General features: G+C 51.3%; 2 protein-coding genes across 8 annotated transcripts in view; both read right to left on the reverse strand.

Moving 5' to 3' along the window:
* The window catches only part of FARP2 (FERM, ARH/RhoGEF and pleckstrin domain protein 2), a 104,866-nt gene extending 100,434 nt beyond the window's left edge, over positions 1-4,432 (reverse strand). For all 5 annotated transcript variants that reach the window (XM_039228533.1, XM_039228536.1, XM_039228535.1 and 2 more), the window contains exon 1: positions 4,348-4,432. The gene's annotated coding sequence lies outside the window, so the exon portion shown is untranslated. The remainder of the gene's footprint in view (positions 1-4,347) is intronic.
* A 1,753-nt stretch (positions 4,433-6,185) lies between these two features.
* The window catches only part of SEPTIN2 (septin 2), a 34,741-nt gene continuing 19,686 nt past the window's right edge, over positions 6,186-21,240 (reverse strand). For all 3 annotated transcript variants that reach the window (XM_039228656.1, XM_039228655.1, XM_039228658.1), the window contains exons 5-13: positions 20,335-20,458; positions 18,942-19,076; positions 18,642-18,759; positions 14,907-15,008; positions 14,392-14,537; positions 12,981-13,064; positions 11,438-11,495; positions 10,030-10,132; positions 6,186-8,302 (exon numbers count right to left, since the gene is read on the reverse strand). In XM_039228656.1, the coding sequence (XP_039084587.1) occupies positions 10,031-10,132; positions 11,438-11,495; positions 12,981-13,064; positions 14,392-14,537; positions 14,907-15,008; positions 18,642-18,759; positions 18,942-19,076; positions 20,335-20,458 (869 nt within the window). In that variant the 3' untranslated portion in view covers positions 6,186-8,302; position 10,030. The remainder of the gene's footprint in view (positions 8,303-10,029; positions 10,133-11,437; positions 11,496-12,980; positions 13,065-14,391; positions 14,538-14,906; positions 15,009-18,641; positions 18,760-18,941; positions 19,077-20,334; positions 20,459-21,240) is intronic.

Genomic DNA, 21,240 nt, shown 5'->3' on the forward strand with positions numbered 1-21,240 from the left:
CTTCTTCTTAGAAAGGCTCCCCCGCCCCAAAGTGTATAAGCTTCAGGTCACATCAAACTTGGCATCTGCCCTTGCCCCAAATGAAATCTGAAACTTGATTTATTCAAACATGTATTGAGCACCTACTCAGTATCAAGAAAATCTAAGTCTGTAAGGACATGGGAGTTTATTTTAAAAATTTTTTTATTTTTAATGTTTATTTACTTTGAGAGACAAAGATAGAGCGTGAGTGGAGGAGGGGCAGGGAGAGGGAGACACAGAATCAGAAGCAGGCTCCAGGCTCTGAGGTGTCAGCACAGAGCCTGATGTGGGGCTCAAACTCATGAACTGTGAGATCATGACCTGAGCTGAAGTTGGACACTCAACCGACCGAGCCACCCAGGTGTCCCTATAAGGGCATGGGAGTTTATGAAAGAGCCCCTCCTTATTACAGCGGGAGAAGATGGTGTGTTAAATGGTGGTGGGCACCGCAGAGAAAGTAAAGCAAGGCTGGCAGACAGGAATCTGGTGTCCGCAGGAGAGGGAGGCCCTCCACAGGAAGACATCTGCAACAGGCCAAAAGAGGGTCCTGGCACACACCGCAACAGCCACAGTGTCCCAAGGGCCGGCCACTGCTAGGCCCACATCATCCTGTTTAATCCTCACGATCACCAACATACAGATCAAGGAACTCAGGCTTAGAAAGGTTAGTGACTTGCTGGCGGTCAGTAGTTCAGCTCCGCAAGGGGTCCCAACCCTACCCTGATTCCACAGTGTACTGTCTCCTCTTGGTTTAAGTGACCCTGCAGGCCAAGCACAGGCCCAAAAGATCTAAAAGACAACTCTGGGGGTGCCTGGGTGGCTCACTTGGTTAAGCACCTGACTCCTGGTGTCAGCTCAGGTCATGATCTCACGGTGCCTCTCCCCTGAATTCTCTCTCCCCCCCTCCCCTGCTCATGTGTGCACTCTCACAGAATAAATACACTAAAAAAAAAATCAGTAAACTGTGATATGATTATACTTCAGCTGATTGTGTATCACTTCATTACTTTACATTAAAAAATAAATAAAAGACTACTTATTTTATAAATAAGTGGCCAGTACCATTTCTCCACAACAGTTATCTAGGAACAGAAAGTGCGAGGTAACACCCAGGAAAAGGGTGCTGCTTGCCTGACCCAGAGAGGCTTCGCAGGAGAAGTCAGGCCTGGGCCTTGCAGGGGTCAGGAGCCCAGACAGACAAAGAAGAGCATGGGTAGGTGTGGGGTCCTGAGGATGCCTGCGGGGGGCTGGGCTCTGCGGGGTGTGGTGGGCCAAGCGGAGAGGCCTGGTTGTAATCTCAGGTCTCCTGTTCTGCAGCAGGGAGGAGCCTCACTGCGTCTTACATTATAGCACCTTTCTGGCTTTTAAAAAGGCTATAAACTAAAACACCAGTTTGGCAGGGGAAAAACAAACCCACGACCCTAAAATAAAACTGCTTTTATCCTTAACATCCCTTTTCACCCTCGTCCACGTCTTCACATATTTTTGCAGCAGTATAATTGCTATGTACCCATGGTTTTGCCTTTCTAGAGAAGGCATGTTTTTGAACCGATTTCCATAAATCAAAGGTTCACATTTTGTCTGGAGAGAAGGACGGGAACAGGATTCCCAGGGCATGCTCACGGGCCGTGGAGAACCCGACCACCCTGGCATGCAGGATTTGTGTATCAGGGTTGGTTTGCAGAACTGGGACTGCAAAATGAAAATCTTTAGCACATGCCGCTAACTGCTCTCCAAGATCAAGCCAGTTTACAGAATTACCACCAAAGTAACGGATCCCCAGAAACCCACCAACACTGGGCTTTCCCATGTTAAGTTCTGTGTAATCCTCACCTTTCTGACTCCCTGTTGCCAACGTAAGATGTGCAGTAGACAAATATACTACAGTCCAGTGACTCTGTGGACACCGTGATTTCAGGGCACGACACCAGTGCCCTCAGATCGACACTCAACTTTACAGTGGGGCTTCCCTGAATGCCTGACCCCACCGCTGCGTGCAGGAAGCTCGCGACCCACCGAACAGGTAAGCAGCAGTAAGACAACGGTGTTACTGTCTGACTACAGAGGGGGTGCCGAGGTGACCAGAGGCCAGTGTGTGGACAGAAGGGATTACCCACGTGTCTATCTTTGATTTGCCATTTGGTTCTCATCTTCCCCTCAAAGCAGTATAACTAACTGCTTAAATACTGCCTACTTCACGGGGCACATGGGTGGCTCAGTCAGTTATGCATCTGACTCCGGCTCAGGTGATCTCACGGCTCGTGGGTTTGGGCCCCACATCAGACTCCGTGCTGACAGCTCGGACCCCGGGAGCCTGCTTCCCATTCTGTGTCTCCCTCTTTCCCTGTCCGTCACCCACTCTTTATTTTTTTTTTATTTTTTTATTTTTTTTTATTTTTTTTTAAATATTTTTATTTACTTCTAGGAGAGAGAGAGAGAGAGAGACAGCGTGAGCAGGGGAGGGTCAGAGAGAGAGGGAGATACAGACTCTGAAACAGGCTCCAGGCTCTGAGCTGGCAGTCAGCACAGAGCCCGACGCGAGGCTCGAACCCACGAACCGCGAGACCATGACCTAAGCGAAAGTCGGACGGTTAACCGACTAAGCCACCCAGGCGGCCCCGTCACCCACTCTTTAAAACATTAAAAAAAATTGGGGCGCCTGGGTGGCTTAGTCGGTTAAGCGTCCGACTTTCGCTTAGGTCATGGTCTCGCGGTTCGTGGGTTCGAGCCTCGCGTCGGGCTCTGTGCTGACTGCCAGCTCAGAGCCTGGAGCCTGTTTCAGAGTCTGTATCTCCCTCTCTCTCTGACCCTCCCCTGCTCACGCTGTCTCTCTCTCTCTCTCTCTCCTAGAAGTAAATAAAACATAAAAAAAAAACATTAAAAAAAAACATTAAAAAAAATTTAAAAGACACTGCCTGCTTCGCTCTTCTATCTACTCGGATCCTTCTCCCACCTGGTAATATAACGCTAACGTTACTGAAGCGACGTCTCACAGACGGCCTGTGTACAGACCACCATATGGGGTAGCTAAGTTTTAGCCCCATTTTACCCGTAGAGAACAAAGACGAATGAGTGTATCACACACACTTACTCTCTGGGGAATGGCTTAGTGCAGGAGGGCCCCGGAAACCTACGAAAGGGTGGTCTGGTGTGCACATAAAGGGGCCGGCAAGCTCCCCCAGTTGAGGAGACTGCGCGGCGGCATCTAGCGCAAGCGGCCAAGGCCACACTCGCGGTGAGAAGAGAACCTGCAATGCAGCCGGGGCGCGAAGCCGAAGCCGGTGGCCGGGGTGTGATCCTAAACCGGTCTCTCCACTTCGTCTGCTTCCAGCTGGGGCTGCGCAAGCAGGCGCGTCTCCTCCGCCCAGCAGGGCCGGGCGTGCTTCACACCGGATTCCCCCGTTCAGTGTGCTGGGACTCACACAGATTTCAACAAATGGCAGACGCAGAAAGTTAAAATTACATCTGATCTACAGGTAAGGGTTACTCCACGCCTGCCCCCCATCTCTCTGGCACACAGAAAATCGGTGCTGCCTGCTGAAACGTCGTCTACACACGACCAACACTCGAACCCAATGCCACCGGACGGTCATCAAACACTGCCGCGGAGGTCCAGCCACAACCACCTCGTGGAAACAAAACAAACGGAGAGAAACCCCCTTGAAACATTCAGCCCTGGGTTTTCCATCTTCCCATGTTTCTTTACACGGTGAGCCGGCGTTATTTCCCTCAGCGCCAGGTTACGCTTCCGTTTTCCCAGCCGTTCCCGACGAGCACGCGAAGGCCGCCGGAGGCTGCGGCCACCAGCACGAGTGGGAAGAGCTGGCGCGAGGCGCGGGGCCACACGCCGGCCGCGGTTTTCCTTCAGACGCCCTCCCAGGGCCTTCGGAACACGTCTAGACCTGAGTGGACGAAACGCACGAGCCCCGAACACCTAGCTAAGCGCCTCGAGGATACGATTTACGTCAAGGCCACGAAGGGTGTGGTCACGGCCCGCATGAGCTTCCACCTGTGGCTTGCGTGGGCCTCCACGCGGGCTGCTCCCCGGGCCACTCCCAGGGTCCCCGGGCCCCCGCGCCGGCCCCTCCGCGGCCCGCCCCCGGGCCTCCCGCCTCCAGGCCGCCAGCGGGCAGGCTCCGCACTCTCGGGCCCTCCTCGCGCGGGGCCCGCCGCCCTGAAAGGCCTCCCGAGCCCGGGCTTGCACTCCTCTGGTGGACCGCCGTCCTGAGGAGCCGGGCCGCCGCGGGCCTCAGCGCCGGCTCGGCCTCGGCCCCCCGCCCCCGCCCCCGCCCGCGGGCCCGTGTGCTCGCGGCCCTGCGTCCTCACCCGCCAGCCCGGCCCGCGCCGTCGTCCGCAGCGGACCCCGGGTTTCCGCAGCTCCGCCCGCTCGCGACCGCCGCGCCTGACTGCCCGCCCGCCGCCTCCACGGCGCACGCCCCGCCCCGCGCCGCGCGCCCCGCCGGGGCCCGCCCCTGCCCCCGCGGACGCGCCGCCGATTGGGCTGCGGACCTTTGGGGCGGGGCCTCCTCGGCCGGCGGCCTGGTAGTGCGGCACAGAGTTCTGATTGGTGAACGGACGGGGAGGAGGCGGGGCGAAGACGACCGGCGGAGTCGAATGCAAATCGCAGAGATTCACCTCCCCGGAAAGGTCCTCGGCCCTGGGAGGGGCCTCGGCTCGGCAGGCGGGCCTCAGCCTGGGGCGGGGCTTTGAACTGGGGGGATGGGTCCCGGCTGGCGGGGCCGGGGGCGGCTCTGGGCGCGGCTCCTCGCCCCTGGGCTCCAGCCTAGCCTGCCTGCCTCCTCTGCCCCCAATGCATTCCTCCTGGGGCTACCCGGACCATGCCCTCTGGGCACGGACTGCAAATCCAGGACGTGCTGCGGTGGACAGGGGAAGGCGGCCAACGTCCTCTCGGCCTCGTGGTTCCCCCTTTGGCCTCGCGACTCCCACTGGGTGATGGAAATGTGACAATACGTCCTGGGCCTTCCAAGCCCGCGACCGCTAGATGCACACACTCCTTCTTCTGGGGATTCAGTGAACTCCTACGCATCCTTCAAGCCTCACCCAAATTGCCCTCAGCGCCAGGTCCTGACACCCGCACTCCTGGGGCAGACCAGGGGTGGCCCCAGCTGCTGTCCAGCGGATAAAAGGTAGGATCAACCTGGGTTCGTCCTCAAGGGGACCCCGCCCCCTACAGCGTTTCACCTCCTGAGCTTGGGCGACCCCTCAGGTTTCCTAAAGTAGAGGTTCAGGGAACTGATGCTCCCCACAGGGCAGCCTCAGGGTCTGAGGCTCAGCAGGGACCCAGTTTGGCAGGCACAACCTGACAGGGGCTTAGCCCTGTAGGGAGTGGCTCCTCCACTTCCTGTCCCCATGTCCCCCACCACTCCCGTTAGCCCTTTCCTCTAACCCACACCCCGCACCAACATTAGAGTCCAGCAAGCTGTCCTTACTGCCCCCAGGGTGGCACATATTTCAGGACCTGACTGCCCCAAAGGCGTGCAGGGCTAGTGGGGGCTGGGAGCAGGGAGCTGGTCCCAGGGGTGGGTGACTCCCTGGAGGCTGCACGGCCTCCACTGGCGCCAAACAGGAGGGTACAGGCTGACCTGAAGGAATGAAGTGGAGATGGTGTACCTTCCACCCTGCGGTCTGTGTAGGTGGTTCAGGAAGCACTAACGGTCCTTGGGTGGTCAGTGGTGAAGGCAGCAAAGAGCATCACGCCGCCCAGAGCAGGCCTGCAGTCAGGTTCAAAGTTTCCTCTACACGTGGTAGAGCGTTCCTTGTCTGGCTCTTCTCAGAGATACTTACAATAGAAACGATTTCCTAGCTGTAGCCCAGGCATTTGTACCTCCAGGTATCCAGTAGTCACTGAGCAGTGAACGAGACCCCGTGTCTCACTCCATCGGTCTAATCAGCAGACACGACTGCACTCCTACTGGTGCTGATTTTTAGCACACGCTCACTGTAAGCAGGTGATCAGGTCACCTGTATTCCTTCCTAGTCTTTATGGCTCCTTCTCTCGGGCTGGGATCGCTAATACAAAGTTGGGTACTGATGTTCTTGGCGCAAGTAATTCTTTCTGATTTAGCACACAGATGTTTTGTAGGGCTTTGAACCTTTCCCAGAAGACTTTACACTTTCATAAAGAACCAATAGTAACTATTCACTTAATAGCCAAACAATAGTGCTTTATTGATAAAAGGTTAGTTTCAATGGATACAAAATTGCTAATGTAAAATAAGTTTTCAAAATACATTTCTATAGGTAAAGATTCTCTTAGTAAAAGCAATGATCTATAGTAACAGTATTTATTTGAAATTGGGCAGCACAACAAAGGGGGACTAGCGGGGAGACAGCACAGGGCCCCCCGCCCCCCGCAGAAGCCTTACAGCGAGGCGGCCGGCCCTAGTCACGTACTCAAGCAGACATGGGGCTTGCACTGACCACCAGCACATGTGCCCCCAGCTCCATCCTTTAAACAGCTTTTACTAGTGTAGTTAATGCCAAAATAACCCAAATAGTCGGCCTTGCACAGACGTGCTCTAAAGTCACTCAACGCTTTCCCTTGGTAAAAACTCAGTACGACATGCCTACACCTAACAGCTTGTGACTACTCACCATTAAACGACAGTGAAAAGGCAAAGTTGTTGAGAATACCCGATTATTTCCCATAGCACATCTTTGGAGTGAATATATTTTGACCATGTCACCATATGGTGTCTGACCAAAACAAAACCTCTCCTCCTCCTCCTCAGAGGAAGAAATTTCTGCATCTTAACCGCTCCAGTTACAGCAAAATGAAAACACTGAGGCCGCACCTGCTCCCTCCAAGTCTCCTTCCCCGGTCTTTTTCTGGGAACTGCTTTCCCAATGTCAGTATAAATGTTGAAAACAGCAAGCCTGGAGCACTGGCGCCCCTCGGAGCACACGGCAGGGAGACACACTAGGAGGGCATGGAAGGGCCAAGGCCACAGAGCACAGAAACGGACCTGACCGGGGGGATCTACCAGTGAGACCGTGGTGCACATCAGAAATGACTTTCTTACTTGGTACATGGGGAAACTGGTATTATAATGAATGAGGGAAGTGACAGTGGCTGAAAACGGACAACCGTCTGCACATTAAAAAAAAAAAAAACAAAAAAAACTTCTGCTGCTATTTGGTTCCTTCCAGAAAACCATTAAAAACTTCAAGGAAACAAAGGAAAGCCAAATCAGGAAAACCTGGTAGGCACTGAGGCTTCATGGGGCCATGAGCCTCAGGGCCGATGACAGCTCTGGATTCAGAGGCCTGCCCACCAGAGGACCCCGATTTCCACTGCTCCGGCAGATCTTACACACTTGCAGTTGCAGAAAACACATTAAAGTGCAGTATAAAAATACAAAAAGGTTGGTTTCTAAATATATCAACTTATTAATTTTCCTTAAAAAGTAACTTTTTATGTTAGTTGAGTAAAAATCATTTATTGGCTCTCTTTGTGTGCATTAAGAGTCATCGTTGTACTATGAAAACTGGAGTTCACAGACACTTTCTGTCCAGAGCAGAGTATAAACCAGTTATCAGTGAAGAACACTACAAAACATGGCTTGTGCCAGGTTCACTGCAGAGCAGTTTAAAAAATGCTGTAGCGTTAGAATCCAGAGTTCTTAAAAGTTGCTCCTAATGGTCTGTTTCTAAGGAGCTTTCTGAATACGCGCATATCACGTTAGATAATCCTGCAGTTTCACGTGGCAGAAAGGTAACTGCAGATGAATGAACGGCATTGAATTACAGCAGCAAAACTGGTTTTAGGTTGTGTTCAAGGCAAAGCAAAGCAAGCAAGATGGGCCGTCTTGGTGACTCGGTAACTAAATGCCCTACTGCAGGTCAGTTCATCACTGGGTCTATGTCGCCACCACCCAGGAACACTGCTGGCTTGATCTGAATGTTCTAGAAATGAATCAAGAGTGCTCCTCAACCATGAGGCCAGCCAAGTCAAAGAAATTCAATGTTAACTACACATACTGACTGATCCTGGAAATCAGTTCCAACATTAGTGGTTAGTTAAGGTGGAAGAAAGATAAAAATGAAAGGTTCACCTCACAAGATATAAAGTATACCATAGCAACGAAATTACAAATGTTAAAGTATTTCATACAAAACAAGACATCAAAAGTTTAAAAAACAATTAAATTTTCAGGCACAGGTACGGTAAAATGTGGACGGGCACCCTTCCGGTAATCTGTGGGAAACACGCAGCTGTATTATTCAGGCGGAATGTTTTCTGTATCTTGCAAAGTGTTTTCTGGAAAAACAAAACACAACACGTTTAGATGAAAGCGGGGCAAAGCTCCTGCTAGCGCCATTAACATTATTTTCGGTATCACAAAGGGCACAGATTCAGCAGAAGGCTGGCTCACGTGACCACAGTTAACTAAATCAAAACAGCATTGATGAAGCTCTTGGGAACTGCGAGTTACCACCAAACTGAAAAGTATACCAAAATATAAAACAGTTGCATATACCTGAAGTAGAATTTTCCTAATTTCATAATTAATGTTTTAAAAAGAAAAGCAGGAAAATCAGAGAAAATGAGCACACTTCGGTCACTACCCCCGCCCTCCCGGTCAGGAGTTCTGTCTCTTCCAGTTCCCCAGCAGTTCCCCATGAGGCACCAAACCTGCTAAAGCAGAAGCAGCCACACGGGGCCGGGCGAGCTGACACGTCCCCAGTTAGAGGAGCGCAGGCAGATCACCGGAACCCCCGGCGCGGGGTCAGTGTCCGCGGCCACGCAGCGTGCACTCTGCACACACTCTCCGGGCTGCTGTGCGGTGTCAACGACCAACTCTGGGCTGCTGTTCAACCCCAAGTGGGGTCACGTGTCCACTCCTGTTCCAGTGACCAGGGACACCGAACAGGTGTGTCTGTGTGCCTCACAACTGAAACCTTTCCCCCACAAGCCACAGGGCAGGGCTCCCAGCAAGCCCCTGCAGGGCCTTCCTCTATCACCTGGGCGACTGCCATGGTGGACCCGACACGTGTCCCAGCCTCCAGGTGCTTCGCTTTTGTCTCCTCAGTCCTGCCCCGTGTCAGTTACACCTCATCTCCCTCTACAATCAGGCCCCCACCTGTCGTAGACTCTGCACGTGCACCCCCAGACCTGCGCCAAGCCCACAGGGCTGCCTCCTCCTTGGGCAGATGGTTGACTTTACTTTCCCTCCTTCCTCCGGAGGGTGATGCTGGCAGCTACCTAAACATTTGCCCTTTCCTGGCCCTGGGGCCCTGCTGTCTGCAGAATCCCGTCAAACAGCGGGGCGAGCGCCGAGGCACACCGGGGCCAGACATCTACGAGATACGCTGATTACCACGGGGCGGAGCAGAGCTGCGCTGCGGACATCAGCCCAGCCATCTGGCTCAAGGAAACCCTGGTCCATGGGGTGTAATTTGCCTCTTCACGTCATCTTTACCTTTGGCTTGCATAAGTTGTTTTAACAACACTTCCAAAATTCTCTTTGAAGAGATGTTTTCAGCTGCATTAAATTTCCAATTGTATGACTAGTAAAGGTTATTCTTTTAAAAAAATGTTTTAATGTTTTATTTATTTTTGAGACTGAGGCAGAGTGTAAGCGGGGGAGGAGCAGAGAGAGAGGGAGACATGGAATCCAAAGCAGCTCCAGGCTCTGAGCTGTCAGCACAGAGCCTGACAGCAGGGCTGGAACCTAACGAACCGTGAGATCATGACCTGAGCCGAAGTCGGAACCCCAACCGACTGAGCCCCCCCAAGCGCCCCTAGCAAAGGTTATTTTAATATTATTTGTCTTCGTTAATCACATTTACCAGCTCAGAAAATACGGACAATCTTTTCTAGGCTGGTAGAGTGGAGAGGCTTCCAACTTTTAGAAGCCACCCTATCTCCTTCAAGGCCAGCAATAAAGTTAAAGATGGAGCTTCAAGATGCGAAGCGTTATTAGCAAGACTGAAGGAGGTGGCACATGAGCTTTAGGCTGAGGTGTCTGAAGGCTCCCCTCTTACCTTACACGTGGTGCCCGTGGGCCCCGCCATCGCCGTCCCCGCCCTGCAGCTGCAGCTGCATCTGCGCCTGCATCCTGGCGATCATCTCTTGCATGCGGCGGAGCTGTGGGCACAGGATGAACGGACACGTTATTGGTTCTCCAGGTCCATGCCCCCTGGATGTTCTTTACAGGCATTCTCGGGATTCCTAAAACATCAACCTCTGAGCTTTCCCAGAACATGACAGAAAATTTACAAAGAACTCTTACAAATCAGTAAAAGAACCAACGACTCAATAGAAAACTAAGCAAATGATAATATGCAATTCAAGTACAAAACAGAAACGACCAATAAACACGAGCATTCGGTAAAGGCACCAGGAGACATTCTTTAACCTCGAGGGTGGGGAGCAGCACTGGGCTCTTCTAGAAGACGGCAAGGCCCTGGCTGTTCCAGAGGTGTCTGGGCCTTCCCTGCTACCCTCACCAAATGTCATCCTTACGGTCTCCACCGCTTTAGATGGGCCTCCAGGCAAGCGTTATACAATATTTACTTAAATTCTCTTCCGGGAATTTTGTAGTCATGTTTTCAATATTTATCTTAATCCATATTGAAGTAAATTAGGGCCAAAGGAGTGAGTTTAATTATTGTTTCCAAAACACTTGCCCGTTTGAGGATTTCCTGGATGTGCCTGAATCCCACGGCCCTAACGGAACCCACCTCTACTACCACAGACAACTTTCTCATACTCTGGAGCTCTTTCTAGACCTGAGTTTCATCAGCGTATCAGGCCTGCGCCGCACTCTGGGTTTCCGTGAGCAGAGCAGCCCGCCCGCCCTCATGAGTCCTCCTGTGCTCAGTCTTCAGGTCAAGTCACGAGTGTGAGCAAGCTTCTCCCAGCACTGTGCTGGAAAGGCGTGCAGTCTGGAGGGCTGTGACCTATGCACTGAGCATCCTACCTAAAGTGATGTGTCCAGGCACGTTTTGAAAATTGTTTTCGGGAGAGTGATCTAGTTTCTTTTCGGTTTATGTCCTACATATTTCTTAAGTTTTTGTTAATGGTTGTAAATGGCAGTTTCTCTCATTATATTTTCCAACTCGTTATTGGCTAGGTATAGGAAAGCTACTAAATTTTAATTTGAATTAAATTTAAATTAAATTCATTAAATTTAAAATGAATTTGAATTGCCAAATTCATTAAGTTTCAGGAACTAACGTCACTAAATTCACACTATTCCCAAAGTTTCCCCACCAAATTGCTACTGGAGATCAGACGGTAACACGTGTAAAAGCACTATCCACACACATACTGATGCACGCGTCATAAGATAGATTAGTGACATACAACGTATCCCTTCGAAGACTGAGGAAAGAAAACTCAGCCTCTGTGGATGCACTTCAGACTTGGCAGGAACCCTTTTCTACTCACCTCGGCTTCCTTCTCCAGCAGGATCTGGTCTTTATTCATGTCCTCACTGTCCACTTTTCTAACAGTTGAAAGAAATTACAATGATCATATTGCAACTAATTTAGCTGGTTATTTCTGATGACAAATGTCCAAAGTAAAATTTTACTTTACACTTCTGAGAAATGTTATCTAATATTACCCACATTTATCATTTTTCGGACGAATAACATAAATGGATGAGAAAAGAATGATGAAGAGGCACAACATGAAATAGTAAACTGAAAAAACTTTCCTAACTCCAAGTGGGGGTGAGACACTTTCATCTTTACTTATTCAAGGAATATGAGCTGTTATCAGGAGGGTACTCTGTTTAAAGATAAGTTGTTCTTTACGGACACAGACCGTAATGAGACCACGTAAATGAACAGGGCCTGAGCACCCAGACTGAGGCCACCGGTGAGGGAGGCCCTCTGAGCGACGACAACGTAGCTCTTCGTGAACTCCTGCTTGGCTCACTCACAGTGGGATTTTCCTGTGGCCTCTAAAACCTTTCTCTACGTCTGGTCCCCAAACAACTAACACGATAAATCAGACCTTAACGTATACCCCGTAGACACACACAAACCCACCAGATTTCAAAAACGTGAGCACCTTATAACAAGCTACAACACAGCAGTCCCCCCTTATCTGTGGCTTCAGCGGGCATGGTCAGCTGTGATCTGAAGGCAGCAGACTCTCTCAAGCGTTAGGTTAACAGCGGCCCAGGGCTCCACCATGCTGCCCACGCACTCCGCCCACCTCACCCCATCCCGTGGGCATCCTAGCGTCTCAGAGGCTCACGAGTGGAGCGGTGAGCGCAGGGCAGGAAGGTCGTTCACGTTTAGAGTACATGGCTGTAACTGCTGCGCTGTCTTGCTGTTGTGGTTAATCACTCACTGCACCCGATTTATAGGTTAAACTTTACCACAGACGCATGCCTACAGGAAACAGGCGCACGTGTGTGGTACTCGGCACCGTCCTCGGGCAGGCGTGCTCTGGGGGCCTTGGAACATGCTCCTGTGGGCTCAGGTGTGTGGGAGCAAGTCCTGTACAGAAAGCTCTTTCTGTAAAGTGGCGCAGGTCACTACCTTGGTAACTAAACTGAGCACAGATGTGGTGTGATCAGAAACAAATCAGGTTACAACACACAGGCCTGGAGTAAAAACCCACTACGATGGTGAAATAGAAAAGGCGAGGCCAGCCGCTCACTCCACCTGGGGAGCTGCGCTTTGTGACAGCAGGTAAGTCTGTCCTCACTGACAGACAGATATTCTTGAGCCCAGTCACTGGCCTTTCCACCTAAAGCTACCCCTTGTGTGCAGGTGGTTAAAGCTGCTCTGGACGGGTAAACAAAAGCACTGCACAACGACACTAGCAACAAGTACCCGGGAAGAGCTTCTGAACAGAAAACCAAATCGTGTGGCTTCAAGTCAGGATGACACAGCAGAACAGGCAGAAGGGGGGACAGCGTGACGCTGTGACGCAGTATGGACAGAGGGGGACGGCATGAATTAGGGGTAACAACCTGCCGCCTCTTTTGAGCCTCTCGGAACGGAAGTTTTCATAGTGCAGGTCCTGGGTCACCTCCTGGAGATCCTGCATGTGGGTGCTGCCGAGAGAAGGCACACAAGGCCGGCTGAGTGCGGAGAAACCCACGCCCCACTTGCTACTTCTAACTTGAACACAGAGTTGCTGCAGTGCTCGAAAACGGAAGGAAGCTCGGAGGTGCCCCTGCTGCCACAACAAGAGCGCCAAAGCTCACGGCACAGGGTCAGGTGAAGAGGCCCTTCCGTGGGACGTCCCCCCCCGGCGCCGCCCAGCTCGGCAGGAGGCCAGCACGGTGCACGGCAGCAGAGATTTCAGCACGCCCCTTTAGGTAAACAGCGTCTGAAACACAACGTACTTTTCATTTTCTCTTTTTCAAATATTCCTGACTTCTCAAGCTTAAAGAGTTGATCAGTTTAAGCTATCAGGAAGACCATAAGGCAAAGTATTAATATTTTGGATAAACTAGAAATAGCACTTTCAATCTTCTAATCATCTCAGAAAAGTCATCATTTTTTTGGCTCAGGTTTTTCAAATACGTAAGCTGTCAGGAATGAGAGACGACGAGGCATTCTTGTCTGCTTAGGGTCTAGGGAAGGGGACCAGTGACAGCAGAGGGTGGCGTGCTCTCCGTCGCTCTAAGAGGCACACACGAAGCCGCCATCTTCACTGCACTGTTTGCAGCACGGCCACAAGGACCTGTCCTGAGCGACACAGATTATGCCTGAGGAACCTGGTGGGGTTTTTACTTGTAGTTTTGGTGCTTTCTGTTCACCAACAATTGCTCAACCGGGACACACACCTCAATGAGCACGTATGCCAATGTTTAGTTACTCAAAATTTACTCTTTGAATTCTTCTGATTAAAGAGATTTTAGATTTTAGCAATACTCTTTCCTTCAGTCTGATTCGAGAGCAGTTGCATCTGCATGGATGTCACTAAATGTGAACTCTACTTTTCAGAGAGAAAATGTGCAGTTTTGCAGCCGGCTCTGTGGGAGGGGCTAAGAACGCACTGAAGAACCTCTGGACGGCCTGCGGTGGGAGTGGAGAGGCCGCCTGTGGCCCCACAGCGCGCCTGCACCTCTGCTGCCACAGCAGGAGGCGTTTGTGTCGGGCGCGGCCACAGTTCAGGACCAGGCCGCTTTCAGCGTCAGGAGAGCTGGCCGGCGAGAGAGGGGAGGGCACTAAGGCACAGGCCTCGAGTGGGAGAGGCTGGTTCCACAGAGCCACAGCGAGCTCCAGGGAGGGCCTTCCCGCAACGGGTGCAGCGGCCCCGCCGCCCAGTAACCGTGGCGCCAGCAGCTGTCTGCGGGGCCGCACGCACACCCTGCAGTCAAAAGGCTCTGCTCTCTGCTAGGCACGGCCAGCGGGAGTGCACGGGTGTCTTACATGAGCATTGTCCTCAGCTTCAGAAAGTCATTGTGCTCCGGGTTCTCCACCTCCACGACGCCCCATGGGTAGAGGCGGCCTCTGACCTTCTTGCCCTTGGCTTCGATCAACTGATTGGACCCGACCACAGAGAATGGGATACTGGCCTAGAAAGAGACACACGCGGTAGACTGGGTCCCCACCAGGAAGCCCAATTCTCGCTGTGAGCACACGAACACGGGCACAGATGGAGTGCACCGCTGCTTACTGCGAGATTTCCTCAGAGAGCTACCAGTGCAGAGCATGCTACTTGGAAGGACAGGTGTTTTCCACATGGGACAAATCAGATGAAAACAAATTGAGCCTGTGCCAAGATTTCTAAACCTTAGGTGGCAGCTACGTCAAAACATACTTAAAGCAAATCCACTATGAATCTCTCAAAAGTCAGCCTTCAGGGATGTGGCCCTTTGCCAACTCCTTCCCGGGCGCTGATGACAGGGAACAGGAGTGACGGGCACCTGGAGAGGTGTTCTTACCTTGAGAAGTCTAGTCTGCTCTTTAAAATCCTCATCTTCATCAGATTCTGCATCAGGTAAATGATAGATTTTGATATTATGTTCTTCAATTTCATCCAGAATCTGAAGAATGACAAATACAGGAAGAATTTTACCAAACAACTCATATTAAAAAGCAGGAGTGCCTGGGGCGCCTGGGTGGCTTAGTCGGTTAAGTGTCCAACGCTTGATTTCCGCTCAGGTCATGATCTTGGTTTGTGGGATCAAGCCCCACATCACACTCTGTGTTGAGAGCACAGAATCTGCTCGAGAGCCTCTCTCTCTCCCTGTAGCCTCTCCCCTGCTCACATTCTCTCAAAATAAATAAAAACCAAAAAACAACAACAAAAAACAGAAGAGAACTGTCCAACTGTTAAAACGGAATCAAGCCAATCACTGACTGTCAGATGACTCTGAACTGCTGGGAAGGCCGTGCTCGTAGAGGCCCCCTCTGCCCAGGATGACGACAATAGAGCGCTGCCACCTTCAGGGCACAGAGCAACGGCTAGCACACAGGAGACACGTCACAAGCAGCCTCAGGAAGCACACGTACCCGGGGAGTGGCACCGCCAGATGCTGCAGGTGCCCGAAGAGCCACAAGTGTCGCCTAAGGCGTCGAGGATGCAAGTGCTAGAGGAGGGAGGGGCCTCCAGGGGAACACGAAACCCAGGGTGGCTGGAGGTAAGCCCCCTGGTTGGAGAAGACAGAACAATTACTGCAGGTACCAAGCAGAGACTCCCCTGAATGCCAGGCTGGGTTCTGGATTTTATTCAAGAGGAGAAAAGTGGCAGCCATAGAACCACACACTCGAACCAGCCAAGCAGGCGGGAGAGCAGCCTAGGGGACAGGAAACCCTGGGCGGGAGATGAAGGAAGCAGCTAGGCATCTGCAGGCCGACCAGCATCCAGCCCCCAAGCGCCTCCTGTGCCCAAAGGGCCAGCAGACCCAGGCAGGCTCGAGCTCGGCTTCCTCTCCCTCAGGGCCCTGGGCCTCACGAGACGAGAGATGAGAACCGACACCAGGTCGGCAGAAATATCCCTACTTGAAACCCTGCTCTGCATTGGTGGTTCTTAACGGGAACCCTCGGGGCTTTACGATCAAAGATCGTGGGACTTAACGCGTTGTCTGCACTAATTCAGGAGTTGCAAAGACATCTTTCTCCCTCCTCCCAACATGCTTCACCTTCCAACGGGACCATCTGTGCTTTGAGAGCCCTCCTTCCGAGAGGAGCCAGAAGACCCACCTAGCCCGCGGGAGCAGCCTAGCCCTGAGCTTGAACTCCTGCTCCATCTGTTCCTCTTTCCTGCCCATTATCTGCTGGCCTCGTCAGGCTAAGACTTACACTGAGGATGAGTTGACCAAATGCAATAAATACGCGATTTTAAACCAGAAGAGAGAAAGAAGAGGGTGATGAACCAAAGGCAGTCACCCATGTCCCTGCCTGGGGGCGGCACCGAAGGTGGGTCCAGGTGGAGGGGGGGCGGAGGAGGAATATCTCCTGTTCACACACACAGTTTACATGAAAAAGAGTATCAGATAGGAAAAGCAGAAGCCACAGGAGATGATAGGATCGAAACAATCCTAAGCAATGCTGACATTCATGGATCAGAAGACAGGTGGTAAAGCAGGCAGGCAGGAAGTCCGGTCTTCCGAGAGCTCAGCCAGCCTGCTGGGGAGGCCCAAGGCCGGCGGCAGAGGGGCTGCTGGCCAGACCCTAGACGGGATAGCTACTGGGGTCAACGTGGAGCCAGTTAGAGACTGAGGAAGGGTCAGATAAAGCAGGTCCGCCAGAGGCTCTTTCATATGAGGGGGAGGGAGCACACCAGTAGGCATCTGGAAGAAACCAGACAAAGAGAAGTGATTACAAAGGCCCAAGATGAAAAAGATAAGGGCAAAAAAGGACTTCAATTCATTTCCGATTTCGAAATCAAGCCCTAAGAGTTCTGGACACAGGATTAGAGATGGGTGCACCAAACATTCTAACCCTGACCCTGGTTCCCCTGCTTCTCTGAAATCCAACGTAACATTCTTTATTATAAAAGGTGGAGTTCCCTTAAGGGGGGGATTACTAAAACACATACTGTCAAGCAAAAACATGCCTAAGATTTCAGGGGCTCTTCCAAAGGCCTGGGTACCTCCTAGAAGCCTGGCCGGCACAGAGACAACAAAGAAAAAGGCTGACGCAGTCCATGCAATTGAACTCTGCCATGACAGAAGACGTCAGGAAAAACGTGAAAACATAAAAATCAAACTAGGTCTAAAAACCCAAGAATACCCGTAAATTGAAAAGCAATGAAAATGCAACACAGGCTCTAAAACCCTCAGAGAACACAATAACCCATCAGGCACCAGGATACATACTCACTGGCATCAGTAATGAGGAAAACACGTGGAAACCAGACAGCACTTCCCACTTCTCAGACGGGAGACGCTCTAGAAAACCCGGTGCGTATCTAGGACAGTTCTGGCGGGGGCGGAACGCGCTTACATCGTGCTTTGAGACTGTAAGTTGTTACACATTTGCTTTGAGGGAAATCCAGCTATCTTTCAAAACTTTCAAAAGCCCATCAATTTCCTTTCCAAGAATGTGTCTGATTTCCAAAACCGTCAGAAGACAGACATGTGCCCACATGTGCCAGGTATGGTTCTAGACTTTTGGAACATTCGAGTGAGCTAAGCAAAGATTCCTGATGCCAGGAATAGAAGGGCGGGGGTGGGAAGCCCAAGAAACACTGAAGAGAGATTGTGTGTGTGCCCGGAATGCTCCTGAGTGTGTGTGTGTGTTGCTCTAAGCTGAGTGAGGATGCGGAGGAGTGTTTTGTGTGTGTGCTGGGAATTTTTAGAAAGTCAAACGGCAAAATAATATGTACGCCATGATCCCATTCTGTAAAAACAAGAACATAAATAGACTATGTTTCTGGAAGGACAGGTATGTCACTGTATTTGTAGAATTTAGCAGATGAACTTGGACTTTCTTTTAGCAATTAAAAATTTTTTAATTTTTATTTTTGAGGGAGACAGAGCACGAGGGGGGAGGGACAGAGAGAGAGGGAGACACAATCTGAAGCAGCTCCAGGCTCCGAGCTGTCAGCACAGAGCCCTACTGGGGGCTCAAACCACGAGTGAGATTGTGCCCTGAGCTGAAGTCGGACGCTTAACTGAGCTACCCAGGTGCTCATAAACTTGGACTTTCTTAATGAGCACATAAGTAAAAAACAGACACGTAATTACAATATACACCAAAGAACCAACAAACGCGCACCACAGACCAGCGAGCAGCATGGGGCTGCTGGGAGGTGACGGCCACACAGCTGGCAGACAGACACGGGCAAGGCAACCTCCAAATGGCCAAAACGTAAGCCCCTGAAACGTGTACGGTACCAAACGAATACAACTGAAATGCGTTCCTCAATGGATTGGTTGCAAGATGTTTAGATAAAATAACACGACTTCACAGAGATGATCACAGCTCCATACTCACACCATTCTCCTAACACAGGGTGTCCCTTCTATTCACTGAGAGTATTTTCATCTAAGGTGAATTACAAACAATAAGAACTTGACATCTTTGTACAGGAAAATATTAAAAATCTACAAGCGTTAGGGATTTCTTAAAGACCACCAGCCTCCCCGTCTGTTCCCCGGCACCTCAGAGCACCCCTCTACTCTCTTTCTGAGGCGCCTGGCCCTCAGCTACCCTGAGTAAAACACACTCACCCTTTTCTTCAAGCGCTCCCGCTCCTTCAGCGTGAGGGTGTCGGCTTTGGCGATGACAGGCACGATGTTCACCTTGTTGTGTATTGCCTTCATGAACGCAACGTCTAAGGGCTTCAGTCTGTGAGGAGCGAGACAGCGCCACGAATTCAGGGGAAAAGCAGGGAGATCACACAGTTTTGTTCTCTCAAAATTATCTCACTTCTTGTATTAAAATATACGCGACTTGGGGGAAGCCGTCAGCCCACAAAGTCAGGACGCGACTCCCGCACAGCTGGCTCCCGCGGCCAGCCGCCCACGTACCCGTGTCCGAAAGGGGAGATGAAGTAAAAGCAGCAGTGCACCCTGTTGTCGATGATGTGCCGCCTGTTCAGGCCGCTCTCGTCATGCAGGTACCGTTCGAACTGCTCGTCAATGTAGGCAATGATGGTCTTAAAACTGCGAGCACCACGAACATCAGTTATGGGACACAGAAGGCACAAACTTCAAAGACCAAAGCTTTTTCTGTCCCCTGCCTTTATACCAAATAGAATTTGACAACTCATTTATAAGACGGGAACTGAAAACTAACTCCTACATTTGGCAAGATAAATGTTTTTGGAAAGCGTGGGAAGCATGATTCCCCCAAGCACTGGGGGAAGGGGAGTTTAAAGGCCCAAAGGGAATAATTAAAAGCACCTGAGGTGGGGTGCCTGAGTGGCTCAGTCAGTCAAGCACCCGGCTTTTTTTTTTCACATTTATTTGAGTGAGCGCGTGAGCAAGAGAGAAAACGCACATGCGCACTCCAGTGAGGGGTGGGGGGGCAGAGGGAAGGAGAGGAGAACCCCAAGCAGGCTCCACTGGGAGCCTGACCTGAGCCGAAATCAAGAATTGGACACTTAACCCACCGAGACACCAGGCGCCCCAAGAGTCCAACTCTTGATCTCAGCTCAGGTCACGATCTCACAGTTTGTGAGATGGGGCCCGCAGTGGGCTCCGTGCTGACATCGAGGAGCCTGCTTGGGATTCTCTCTCCCCTTCTCTCTCCCCGCTGGTGTGCGTGCACGCACTCTCTCTCTAATAAAACAACACTTAGAACAAACACACAAAGTGAAAGAAAGCACCTGAGATGAGAGAGCGGACAGAGGGCCACCAGCTCTCACAAGCGCTGTAACTGTGGAGGGGCCGGGGGCGCAGCAGAACACACAGCGGGGACAAGCGTGTGAAAACGTGAACCCAGGAGGAGAAGGGAAGGAGGGAGAGACTCCCGAGGAAAGGAGGCGGGAGACCCTGCCCCTCCTCTCCACTCCTCATCAGATGCTGGCAAGTTGATGCTTTCCGCTCACATTAGAACCTGCAGTTTCTGCCACGAACGCGGTGCTCTCCGCGCAGCAGGCAGACTGCTCCCCTGCTTGTAGCTTTCCTTAGTTTTGCTAAGGACGTCAAGGACCAAGTCTCTAAGGGAAAGGGGTAGGCCACAATCTGCCCCACTGGCCAGGGTTCGTTCAGATCAAGGGGTTTTATTTGCACTAGCATTTGATGGATGGTTGGTTCTTACAGAAGAAATACCCCTTCTCCACGAAACTCCTGTTACAATCAGCGTGCTCGTAAGCTGTTGCACGGTTTTGTCACATATGGCTACCTCAAGCCTAGTCATCACTCGTTAATGCTATGAAATCTGAGCACGTTAGAAGCACCATGTCCCGGAGGAGCATACCAATCCCTGCAGTTGATGGCGTCCCCGTAGCCGGGCGTGTCCACCACTGTCAGGCGCAGCTTGACCCCTCGCTCTTCAATCTCCACAGTCGAAGCTTCGATCTGGACAGTTCTTTCAATTTTTTCTAAAAAACAAACAAACTTAATGAGAGAACGTACCTAAAAACTGACCCAGTTCACAAAGAGGAGAAATGACCTGTTAACTTTCTTATTAATAAACAAATGAACTTCACTACCTTTCCTAGAGGAAGGTTTGCAGAGCTAACACGAGAACTGCGTAAAAATGATCCCCGGGTTGGCAAGGGCGACCTAGAAACTAAGATTAAATGACAGCTCGGAAAGGTTAAAATGCCAATATTGAAAATTATGTCTTCTGTTCCTGAGACGAAGAGAACAATTTCTTAATTCATTTAAACACTGAATTCAAAGTGGGGCACCTTGGTGGCTCAGCCGGTTAAGGGTCCTACTCTTGGAACTCAGGGTTGGAGTTCAAGCCCCACGTTGGGCTCTGCACTTGGCATGAAGCCTACCTAACAGACCCCCCCGCCCTGGAAAAAAGCCCCACAAAAAACTAAACTCAAAGCTCTTTGTGAAAGGGCTCTACTTGGTGGCCAAGGGCTAGACTCTGTGTGGGCTAACCCGCTCGCTCCTGGAGCGTTCGTGGACGCGAGGCTCACACAGCAGGCAGGGGCAGATACCGATCCCCACCGCAGTCAGCCGCTTACAGAGCCCCGCGTGAAGAAACATGGTCCCTCAGTGCCCGGGTCCAACACAGAATCTAAACTATGCCTTCCACTTTACAATAAAGGAAAACAAACTCGGAGATGGACCCATGGACTCATGCAAAGACCCAAGGGCCAAGGCCAGCACCCTTCCCAACTGCAAGCATGCTGTCCCTGTGTTTAAA

The sequence above is a fragment of the Hyaena hyaena genome, unplaced genomic scaffold, assembly GCF_003009895.1.
Source record: "Hyaena hyaena isolate Hyena2069 unplaced genomic scaffold, ASM300989v1 scaffold_31, whole genome shotgun sequence".
Classification (NCBI taxonomy): domain Eukaryota; kingdom Metazoa; phylum Chordata; class Mammalia; order Carnivora; family Hyaenidae; genus Hyaena; species Hyaena hyaena.